The sequence below is a fragment of the Oncorhynchus keta genome, chromosome 19 (assembly GCF_023373465.1).
Source record: "Oncorhynchus keta strain PuntledgeMale-10-30-2019 chromosome 19, Oket_V2, whole genome shotgun sequence".
NCBI classification, from domain to species: domain Eukaryota; kingdom Metazoa; phylum Chordata; class Actinopteri; order Salmoniformes; family Salmonidae; genus Oncorhynchus; species Oncorhynchus keta.
In genome coordinates, this window is record NC_068439.1 from 80,350,184 (window position 1) to 80,362,975 (window position 12,792).

Sequence of the window (12,792 nt, forward strand, 5' to 3'; positions counted from 1 at the left end):
CACAGGAAGCGGCGCAGGTCCTAATCCAGGCACTTGTCATCTCCCGTCTGGATTACTGCAACTCGCTGTTGGCTGGGCTCCCTGCCTGTGCCATTAAACCCCTTCAACTCATCCAGAACGCCGCAGCCCGTCTGGTGTTCAACCTTCCCAAGTTCTCTCACGTCACCCCGCTCCTCCGTTCTCTCCACTGGCTTCCAGTTGAAGCTCGCATCCGCTACAAGACCATGGTGCTTGCCTACGGAGCTGTGAGGGGAACGGCACCTCAGTACCTCCAGGCTCTGATCAGGCCCTACACCCAAACAAGGGCACTGCGTTCATCCACCTCTGGCCTGCTCGCCTCCCTACCACTGAGGAAGTACAGCTCCCGCTCAGCCCAGTCAAAACTGTTCGCTGCTCTGGCCCCCCAATGGTGGAACAAACTCCCTCACGACGCCAGGACAGCGGAGTCAATCACCACCTTCCGGAGACACCTGAAACCCCACCTCTTTATGGAATACCTAGGATAGGATAAGTAATCCCTCTCACCCGCCCCCCTTTAAGATTTAGATGCACTATTGTAAAGTGACTGTTCCACTGGATGTCATAAGGTGAATGCACCAATTTGTAAGTTGCTCTGGATAAGAGCGTCTGCTAAATGACTTAAATGTAATGTAAATGTCTATAGTAGTACTATACAGGGAATAGGGCTCTAGTCTATAGTAGTGCACTATATATACTATCTGCTAAATGACTTAAATGTAATGTTAAATGTAAATGTAAATATAGGGAATAGGGCTCTGATCTATAGTAGTACTATACAGGGAATAGGGCTCTAGTCTATAGTAGTGCACTATATAGGGAATAGGGCTCTGGTCTATAGTTGTAGAAAAGGCCCATGGAGTTGGTGGAATAATCCTTTAATTCATTGCCATTTACTCAGCTGGGCCAGGGGCGCTTTAATTAGGTCAGGTGGAAATGTCCGACAGATCTCAACTCCATAAAAGGAGGAAATTGCCATCGCCTGATCTCGCTGCTTTCTCTTCCTTAACTCCATCTGATCCAGAAGTTCTGTGCGCCCATGAATCCACGTAAATCCACCGACTCTGTTAACTTTCATCCGAACTATCTGTTGCGATCCGGAGATGGGCCATCAGTTACTGTTTATAGTTATTACCGCAGAGCGCGGCTTGGAGCACATATTGTGTAATGTGAATTGTCAATGATAACGGCCCTACGGATCCTCATAGGACAATTATGCAATCGATATGGTTCAGACAGTGAGGTAAAAAAGTATTTAGTCAGCCACCAATGGTGCAAGTTCTCCCACTTAAAAAGATGAGAGAGGCCTCTAATTTTCATCATAGGTTTACTTCAACTTCAATTACTTCAATGACAGACAAAATGAGAAAAAAAATCCAGAAAATCACATTGTAGGATTTTGAATGAATTTATTTGCAAATTATGGTGGAAAATAAGTATATGTAGTCTGGGATGTAGTCTGTAGTCTGGGATGTAGTCTGTAGTCTGGGATGTAGTCTGGGTGCAGTCTGTAGTCTGGGATGTAGTCTGTAGTCTGGGTGCAGTCTGTAGTCTGGGATGTAGTCTGTAGTCTGGGATGTAGTCTGGGTGCAGTCTGTAGTCTGGGATGTAGTCTGGGATGTTGTCTGGGTGCAGTCTGGGATGTAGTCTGGGATGTTGTCTGTAGTCTGGGATGTAGTCTGTTGTCTGGGATGTAGTTTGTAGTCTGGGATGTAGTCTGGGATGTAGTCTGTAGTCTGGGATGTAGTCTGTAGTCTGGGATGTAGTCTGTAGTCTGGGATGTAGTCTGGGATGTAGTCTGTAGTCTGGGATGTAGTCTGTAGTCTGGGATGTAGTCTGGGATGTAGTCTGTAGTCTGGGATGTAGGCTGTAGTCTGGGATGTAGTCTGTAGTCTGGGATGTAGTCTGGGATGTAGTCTGTAGTCTGTGATGTAGCCTGGACTGTAGTATGTAGTCTGGGATGTAGTCTGCAGTCTGGGGTGTAGTTTGGGATGTAGTTTGTAGTCTGGGATGTAGTCTGTAGTCTGGGATGAAGTCTGGGATGTAGTCAGGGATGTAGTCTGCAGTCTGGGATGTAGTCTGGGATGTAGTCTGTAGTCTGGGATAAAGTCTGCAGTCTGGGATTTAGTCTGTAGTCTGGGATGTAGTCTGTAGTCGGGGATGTAGTCTGGGATGCAGTCTGTAGTCTGGGATGTAGTCTGGGATGTAATCTGTAGTCTGGGATGTAGTTTGGGATGTAGTCTGGGATGTAGTCTGCAGTCTGGGATGTAGTCTGGGATGTAGTCTGTATTCTGGGATGTAGTCTGCAGTCTGGGATATAGTATGTAGTCTGGGATGTAGTCTGGGATGTAGTCTGTATTCTGGGATGTAGTCTGTAGTCTGGGATGTTGTCTGGGATGTAGTCTGGGATGTACTCTGTAGTCTGGGATGTAGTCTGGGATGTAGTCTGTAGTCTGGGATGTTGCCTGGGATGTAGTCTGGGATGTAGTCTGTAGTCTGGGATGTAGTCTGCAGTCTGGGATGCAGTCTGTAGTCTGGGTTGTAGTCTGTAGTCTGGGATGTAGTCTGGGATATAGTCTGTAGTCTGGGATGTAGTCTGTAGTCTGGGATGTAGTCTGGGATGTAGTCTGTAGTCTGGGATACGGTCTGCAGTCTGCATTCTGGGATGTCTGCAGTGTGGGATGTCTGCAGTGTGGGATGCAGTCTGTAGCCTGGGATTCTGCAGTGTGGGATGTCTGCAGTGTGGGATGCAGTCTGTAGCCTGGGATATCTGCAGTGTGGGATGTCTGCAGTGTGGGATGTCTGCAGTGTGGGATGCAGTCTGTAGCCTGGGATGTCTGCAGTGTGGGATGTCTGCAGCGTGGGATGCAGTCTGTAGCCTGGGATGTCTGCAGTGTGAGTCACAGCCAGCCAGGACCATCTCGTCTTTGGGGACCAAAACAACCTGCTCTTAATTTGTCCATGAACATACTGCTCTCCCTTGGCAGAATATTTAACACGTCAGGAACCAGCAGGCTCTCTCTCTCTCTCTCTCTCTCTCTCTCTCTCTCTCTCTCTCTCTCTCTCTCTCTCTCTCTCTCTCTCTCTCTCACACACACACACACACACACACACAAAAACATGGCATCATATTGAATATGTCAGGAACCAGCAGGCTACCCCTCTCCAGGCCCCAATCTCTCCACCCCAGCTCTCAATTTCCTTGTTTCATTTCAGCTGACACACTGTAGAGTACAGTGCAGTAATGAACAGAGAAACAGAGAGAAGGCTTTATGAAGGAGAGACCTTCTAAGGAAATCAATAACACTCTGTTTCGTGGAGATATGTGTTTGCCTCGACAGAAAGTAGACAAAACAGTAGGACCCCCTTGGGAATCTGTAAGAACTTGACATTTTGTCTTTTTTTTTCAGATTCTGTCTTTCTATTGCAAAATGTTATTGTTTTTTACACTTACTCATTGTCTGTTCTGTTTTTTTTTCTACAGTTTGATATTCAGAAATCCTCGAGCTGCAATATATTGTCTTTGAATCCTACAGTCTCAACATCTGGGCACAGAGTTCTTCAATATCCTCTTCTCTGCGGTTATACGGTTCGACCCGGGCCTCATTCTGAAAAGTATTGCACTTTGTAGGGAACACTGTAGGGTACTATCTAGGATACATTCATTGCCTCTCCGTGTTGGACCTTTTAACTAGTGTACCAGAACAGCAGAATTGAGCGGGAGATATTAGTTCTCCATGTTGTCTAGTTGTAATGTAGTGCTGTTTGTGTAGTTGTGTATCTGTGTACCGGCAGGGTTGGGGAGTAACGGATAACATGCAATCCGTTACATGTAAGGGATTGATGACCACCAATCAGAGACCACTATGATGACACACCAAATGATTACCACCAATCAGAGACCACTATGATGACACACCAAATGATTACCACCAATCAGAGACCACTATGATGACACACCAAATGATTACCACCAATCAGAAACCACTATGATGACACACCAAATGATGACCACCAATCAGAGACCACTATGTTGACACATCAAATGATGACCACCAATCAGAGCCCACTATGATGACACACCAAATGGGTTTGATGGATCGTGGGAAAAGAGCAGGAATAGGTTTTTGTAGAAGCCATGTCTTCCAATGGTGTGACTGCTGTCGGCATCCAAAGATGATCCAACTTTAATAAACACTTGGAGGTAAGTGAACCAGTGGACAGCCAGTGAACCAGTGGACAGCCAGTGAACCAGTGGACAGCCAGTGAACCAGTGGACAGCCAGTGAACCAGTGGACAGCCAGTGAACCAGTGGACAGCCAGTGAACCAGTGGACAGCCAGTGAACCAGTGGACAGCCAGTGAACCAGTGGACAGCCAGTGAACCGGTGGACAGCCAGTGAACCAGTGGACAGCCAGTGAACCAGTGGACAGCCAGTGAACCAGTGGACAGCCAGTGAACCAGTGGACAGCCAGTGAACCGGTGGACAGCCAGTGAACCAGTGGACAGCCAGTGAACCAGTGGACAGCCAGTGAACCAGTGGACAGCCAGTGAACCGGTGGACAGCCAGTGAACCGGTGGACAGCCAGTGAACCAGTGGACAGCCAGTGAACCAGTGGACAGCCAGTGAACCAGTGGACAGCCAGTGAACCCCGTGGACAGCCAGTGAACCAGTGGACAGCCAGTGAACCCCGTGGACAGCCAGTGAACCAGTGGACAGCCAGTGAACCAGTGGACAGCCAGTGAACCAGTGGACAGCCAGTGAACCAGTGGACAGCCAGTGAACCAGTGGACAGCCAGTGAACCAGTGGACAGCCAGTGAAAAATGTGCTCTTGCAACAGCTGCATAGTGTGGATCCCAGCCTATGGAATTAAAGTGAGGCTTTTCTTGCTAAATCTAATTCATGCTGATAAAAAAACATAATCCATAAACCTAATGGACACATGCTCAAAATGTCACACTTCTGATAGACTTAAAGTTGCAATCTGTAGCTGCTGCATCCATTTTTGGATTTAGAAATTATATATATATTTATATTTATATATCCATTGATTCTTGAAGAAAATAACTTGTAAATGCCTCATGAGTTTAGTTCAACTGTCACACTCCATCAGAACCAAAAATATAAGCTTGTTTTTCTCCAATGTTTCTAAAACATTGCAAATGTAAATAACGTTGTAAATGTATAGGCTCATAACATGGTTCAAAACAACAATGTTGATATCATGGATGGTCGGTCCTTGCATCCATAGCTCTGTCTATTAATCTGAGAGTGGTTACATTTCCTTAGGCCCATTCCACAGCTTTTTTCCAAAACAGAGGTGGGGTGAGGGTTTTGTTATTGTTTCATCTGTGGATTTGCTCTTTAATCCGCTGCATATTATCAAGATATCAAAGTGTAACCAACAAAAAGGTTAACCATAGGCCTATAGCAAATTCAGCATTTATTAATTTTTTATGGCATTTATTTTTCACATGTAAATCGCACTTTTCAGTAGTGCTCAAAGCATTCCATGAGCGCAGCTTATACTTTTCAACTCGAATCAATGAGCCCAATCAGTCCTCCATGACAACAAATTCATAAACAATAGAGTAGGACTGGCTAGTAAGTCTTTCATTTTGAGGTTATGCTCAGGTGAAATAACTCTACAATGTGTACATAGCTGTGTCAATTTGGCTGGATGTGTGTCCATTGGGTGTCCATTGGGTGTCCATTGGGTGTCCATTGGGTGTCCATTGGGTGTCCATTGGGTGTCCATTGGGTGTCCATTGGGTGTCCATTGGGTGTCCATTGGATGTCCATTGGGTGTCCATTGGATGTCCATTGGGTGTCCATTGGGTGTCCATTGGGTGTCCATTGGATGTCCATTGGGTGTCCATTGGGTGTCCATTGGGTGTCCATTGGGAAAATGTTGAGCGTGAAAAATCCAGTGGTGTTTCTTGAAACACTCAAACTTGTGCGTATCAAATCAAATCAAACCAAATGTATTTATATAGCCCTTCGTACATCAGCTGATATCTCAAAGTGCTGTACAGAAACCCAGCCTAAAACCCCAAACAGCAAGCAATGCAGGTGTAGAAGCACGGTGGCTAGGAAAAACTCCCTAGAAAGGCCAAAACCTAGGAAGAAACCTAGAGAGGAACCAGGCTATGTGGGGTGGCCAGTCCTCTTCTGGCTGTGCCGGGTGGAGATTATAACAGAACATAGCCAAGATGTTCAAATGTTCATAAATGACCAGCATGGTCGAATAATAATAAGGCAGCACAGTTGAAACTGGAGTAGCAGCACGGCCAGGTGGACTGGGGACAGCAAGGAGTCATCATGTCAGGTAGTCCTGGGGCATGGTCCTAGGGCTCAGGTCCTCCGAGAGAGAGAAAGAAAGAGAGAAGAAGAGAATTAGAGAAGGCACACTTAGATTCACACAGGACACCGAATAGGACAGGAGAAGTACTCCAGATATAACAAACTGACCCTAGCCCCCCGGCACATAAACTACTGCAGCATAAATACTGGAGGTTGAGACAGGAGGGGTCAGGAGACATGGCACCTGTTCCTAATGTTTTGTACAGTCAGAAAGACCAGGTGTTCCTAATGTTTTGTACAGTCCGCGTATATCCTCTATGGGTTCTAGTCAAAAGTAGGGAATACGGTGTCATTTGGGAAAACACAATTTTCTCTCCATGTTGTCTTGGCGTAGTGCTAGGGTATACCTGTACACTGGTATTACCATATATATTGGCTGTTTCAAAACGCACCCTATTCCCTACATATACTGTATATATAATGTATATAGCAGGGATTCTCAACCCATTAAGTCCGGATACTGATTATTTTCTGCTCTACATGATACTTCATTGGTGTCCCATTGGTCTAAATCAGTCCCTGTTCACTTTTTTTGGGATAGGGGCCAGCATTTTCACGTTTGGATGAATAGCGCACCCAAACTGAACTCTGTCCCAGATGCTAATATATGCATGTTATTATTAGTATTGTATAGAAAACACTCTGACGTTTCTAAAACTGTTTGAATGATGTCTGTGAGTACAACATAACTCATATGGCAGACAAAAACCTGAGAAGAAATCCAAACAGGAAGTGAGAAATCGATTTTCAAAACAGTGCCTTATTGAAATCCCTGTTAGATATGGACGTGCTTGCACTTCCGAGGGCTTCCACTAGATGTCACCGTCTTTAGATACTGGTTTTAGGAATCTACTTATTTCTAACTTGTGTTGACTCCAAAATGGTGGATATTTCTCTGGCTGGATTGGCCTCTGAGTTCTCAGATTATGTTTTTCCGTAAAGTTCTTAAAAATCTGACACAGCGGTTGCGTGAAGAAGAAGTCTATCTTTAATTCTGTAATTCTGTATTATTTATCAATGTTTATTATGAGTATTTCTGCAAAATCACTGGATGTTTTGGAAACAAAACATTACTGCACCAATGTAAACTGAGATTTTTGCATATAAATATGCACATTATCGACACAAAACATACATGTATTGTGTAACATGGTGTCCTATGGGTGTCATCTGATGAAGATCATCAAAGGTTAGTGATTAATTTTATCTATATTTCTGCTTTTTGTGACTCCTCTCTTTGGCTGGAAAAATGGCTGTGTTTTTTTGACTTGGCAGTGATCTTACATAATCATATGTTGTGCTTTCGCTGTAAAGCATTTTTCAAAATCGGACACAATGGGTAGATTAACAAGAAGTGTATCTTTCATTTGCTGCATTGGACTTGTTAATGTGTGAAAGTAATAATAATAAAATATATATATATATTATAAAATATTTTTGAATTTTGCGCGCTGCCTTTTCAGCTGATTTTTGGCGAGGGGTTCCGCTAGCGGAATGCCTGCGATAGAAAGGTTAGTATAAGGATGTTGATACTGTTATTCATACTTTTAATTCAAGTATATTTTAGAACATAGCCAGACAGCTGTAGAGCACAATAGATCAGAACATAGCCAGATACATTATCTATACAAAAGTGTTTGTACACCCCTTCAAATTAGTGGATTCGGCTATTTCAGGCACACCTGTTGCTGACAGGCCAATGAAACTGAGCGCACAGCCATGCAATCTCCACAGACAAACATTGGCAGTGAATGGCCTTGCTGAAGAGCTCAGTAACTTTCAACGTGGCACTGTCATAGGATGCCACCTTTCCAAAAAGTAATTTTGTAAAATTTCTGCCCTGTTAGAACTGTACTGGTCTACTGTAAATGCTGTTATTGTGAATTGGAATTGTATAGGAGCAACAATGGCTCAGCCACAAAGTCGTAGGCCACACAGTGCCGAGTGCTGAAGCGAGTAAGATGTAAAAATCATCTGTCCCCTGTTGCAACACTCACTACCGAGTTCCAAACTGCCTCTGCAAGCAACGTCAGCACAAGAACTGTTTGTGAAAGGAGTTTCCATGGCGAAGCAATCGTACACAAGCCTCGGATCACCATGCTCAATGCCAAGCATCGACTGGAGTGGCGTGAAGCTTGCTGGCTTTAGACTCTGGAGCTGTGGAAACGCATTCTCTGGAGTGATGAATTACGCTTCACCATCTGGCAATGCGATGGATAAATCTGGGTTTGGCAGATGCCAAGAGAACGCTACCTGCCCCAATATATAGTGCCAACTGTATTGTTTGGTGGAGGAGGAATAAATGTGTGTGGTTGTTTTTCAGGGTTCGGGCTATGTCCCTTAGTTCCAGTGAAGGGAAATCTTAATGCTACAGCATACAATGACATTCTAGATGATTCTGTGCTTCTAACTTTGTGGCAACTGTTTGGGGAAGGCCGTTTCCTGCTTAAGTATGACAATGCCCCCATGCACAAAGTAAGGTCAATACAGACATTTTTGGTCGAGATCGGTGTGGAATAACTTGACTGGCCTGCAGAGAGCCCTGACCCCATCAAACACCTTTGGGATGAATTGGAACGCCAACTGCGAGCCAGGCCTAATCGAGCCAGGCCAACATCAGTGTCCAACCTCACTAATGCTCTTGTGGCTGAATGACAGCAATTCCCTGCAGCAATGTTCCAACATTTAGCAGAAAACCTTCCCAGAAGAGTGGAGGCTGTTATAGCAGCAAAGGGGGGATCTACTCCATATTAATGGCCATGATTTTGGAATGTAGATGGACAGATCATGATTTAGCTGTAGAACATAACAGATCATAGATGTAGAACAGATCATAGCCAGATCATAGCCAGACAGATCATAGCCAGATAGCTGTAGAACAGGACAGATCATAGCCAGATAGCTGTAGAACATAACAGATCATAAGAACAGATCATAGCATAGAACAGGACAGATCATAGCCAGATAGCTGTAGAACATAACAGGCCAGATCAGAACAGGACAGATCATAGCCAGATAGCTGTAGAACAGGACAGATCATAGCCAGATAGCATCATAGCCAGATAGCTGTAGAACAGGACAGATCATAGCCAGATGGCTGTAGAACATAACAGATCATAGCCAGATAGCTGTAGAACATAACAGATCATAGCCAGATGGCTGTAGAACAGGACAGATCATAGCCAGATAGCTGTAGAACATAACAGATCATAGACAGATAGCTGTAGAACAGGACAGATCATAGCCAGATAGCTGTAGAACATAACAGATCATAGCCAGATAGCTGTAGAACATAACAGATCATAGACAGATAGCTGTAGAACATAACAGATCATAGCCAGATAGCTGTAGAACATAACAGATCATAGCCAGATGGCTGTAGAACATAACAGATCATAGCCAGATAGCTGTAGAACATAACAGATCATAGACAGATAGCTGTAGAACATAACAGATCATAGCCAGATAGCTGTAGAACATAACAGATCATAGCCAGATGGCTGTAGAACAGGACAGATCATAGCCAGATAGCTGTAGAACATAACAGATCATAGACAGATGGCTGTAGTGAAGTCACCAGGTCACCTGTAATGTGCAGGTTGGTGGAAATGGGTTGTGGAATTTGCAAACAACATGCTCACTGTCTTTAAACCATTCTAATTCCAATGTTTGTGTTTTTCCAGGAAGTTCTAGGAAGCCATGTGTTAATGTTCTCCAGTCAGAGCACATGTCATGTAAAGTCAAACCTTACAGTTTAAAGGGCGTTGTTTTGGCAACGGTTTAATCACTTCTCTTTCATTCTAAATGTTGTCTTATTTTCTCCCACAATGCAGTTGGGGATTCAATCGAAGGCATGTTATCGACAAGGGCACTGGACTGTCGACAATGTCCCTTAAAATGCCAATTTCCCTGATTTTAGCGGAGATCACCTTCATGACAACTGCTGTGAATGTTGCCGTAAATTGCCAACAGTGCGCAGGTCTACAACGCATCTTTGATTGAATCCCGGTGCCCTGTGTCTGTCTGCTATTGATTTTAAAACCACTTAGTAGACATGTGGCATTAGCCAGAGGAAACCTTGTTCGCCTACAGTCACACCAACCTTCATTAACATGGTGGCCCTGACCCCCACATCACCCCAATTTACACATATATTACTGCCATCACCCTCCCTGCTAAGCTGAGGAAAATGCACGCACGCACATGTACACACACACACACACACACACACACACACACACACACACACACACACACACACACACACACACACGCACACACACACACACACGCACACACGTACACACACACACACACACACACACACACACACACACACACACACACACACACACACACACACACACACACACACACACACACACACACACACACACACACACACACACACACACACACACACACACACACACACACACACACACACACACACACACACACACACACACACACACCAACCCCTGAGGCTGCCCCTGAAGCTCTGTGTTAAAGCCGTCCAGCTACACAGAAAAACAGAAGCCATGTTTGTTGTATTTAGTTAGGATCCTCATTAGCTGTTGCTAGGTCAAATAGGGGAGAGGTGTTGTGCCGTGAGGTGTTGCTTTATCTGTTTTTTGAAACCAGGTTTGCTGTTTATTTGAACAATATGAGATGGAAGGGAGTTCCATGCAATAATAATATAATAATAATAATAATAATAATAATGGGTCTATATAATATAATAATAATAATAATGGGTCTATATAATATAATAATAATAATAATGAGTCTATATAATATAATAATAATAATAATGGGTCTATATAATATAATAATAATAATAATAATGGGTCTATATAATATAATAATAATAATAATGGGTCTATATAATATAATAATAATAATAATAATGGGTCTATATAATATAATAATAATAATAATGGGTCTATATAATATAATAATAATAATAATAATAATGGGTCTATATAATATAATAATAATAATAATAATGGGTCTATATAATATAATAATAATAATAATGGGTCTATATAATATAATAATAATAATAATAATGGGTCTATATAATATAATAATAATAATAATAATGGGTCTATATAATATAATAATAATAATAATGAGTCTATATAATATAATAATAATAATAATGGGTCTATATATATATAATAATAATAATAATGGGTCTATATAATATAATAATAATAATAATGTCTATATAATATAATAATAATAATAATGAATGGGTCTATATAATATAATAATAATAATAATGAGTCTATATAATATAATAATAATAATAATGAGTCTATATAATATAATAATAATAATAATGAGTCTATATAATATAATAATAATAATAATGATGGGTCTATATAATATAATAATAATAATAATGGGTCTATATAATATAATAATAATAATAATAATGGGTCTATATAATATAATAATAATAATAATAATGGGTCTATATAATATAATAATAATAATAATAATGGGTCTATATAATATAATAATAATAATAATAATGAGTCTATATAATATAATAATAATAATAATAATGGGTCTATATAATATAATAATAATAATAATAATAATGGGTCTATATAATATAATAATAATAATAATGGGTCTATATAATATAATAATAATAATAATGGGTCTATAATATAATAATAATAATAATGGGTCTATATAATAATACACCTTCTTGAAGGTGTTCTAAATTTTGGGATATTGAAAATACTACACGCAGAGGAGATGGTTTATTTATTTCAGCTTTAATTTCTGTCATCACATTCCCAGTGGGTCAGACGTTTACATACCCTCAATTAGTATTTGGTAGCATTGCCTTGAAATTGTTTAACTTGGGTCAAACGCCTTCGGGTAGCCTCCACAAGCGTCCCACAATAAGTTGGGTGAATTTTGGCCCATACTTCCAGACAGAGCTGGTGTAACTGAGTCAGGTTTAAAGGCCTCCGTGCTCGCGCACGCTTTTTCAGTTCTGCCCGCAAATGTTCTATAGGATTGAGGTCAGGGCTTTGTGATGGCCACTCCAATACCTTGACTTTGTTGTCCTTAAGCCATTTTGCCACAACTTCGGAAGTCTGCTTGGGGTCATTGTCCATTTGGAAGACCCATTTGCGGCCAAGCTTTTAACTTCCTGACTGATGTCTTGAGATGTTGCTTCAATATATCCACATAATTTTCTATCCTAATGATGTCATATCCTCTGTGAAGTGCACCAGTCCCTCCTGCAGCAAAGCACCCACACAACATGATGCTGCCACCCCCGTGCTTCACGGTTGGGATGGTGTTCTTCAGCTTGCAAGCCTCCCCTTTTTCCTGCAAACACAACAATGGTCATTATGGGCAAACAGTTATTTTTTGTTTC

At 42.0% G+C, this 12,792-nt stretch overlaps 1 protein-coding gene across 1 annotated transcript; it reads right to left on the bottom strand.

The window, feature by feature from the left end:
- Nucleotides 1–2,065: 2,065 nt before the first annotated feature.
- On the bottom strand, nt 2,066–2,938 carry LOC127909077 (apidaecins type 73-like). The gene has a single exon (XM_052468975.1). It carries the CDS (start codon nt 2,936–2,938, stop codon nt 2,066–2,068), a length of 873 nt encoding a protein of 290 aa, XP_052324935.1.
- Nucleotides 2,939–12,792: the final 9,854 nt, after the last annotated feature.

Bases quoted from the DNA above. Each gene is read 5' to 3' on its own strand.
- LOC127909077 (XM_052468975.1), bottom strand. From the start codon at position 2,938: ATGGTCCTGGCTGGCTGTGACTCACACTGCAGACATCCCAGGCTACAG.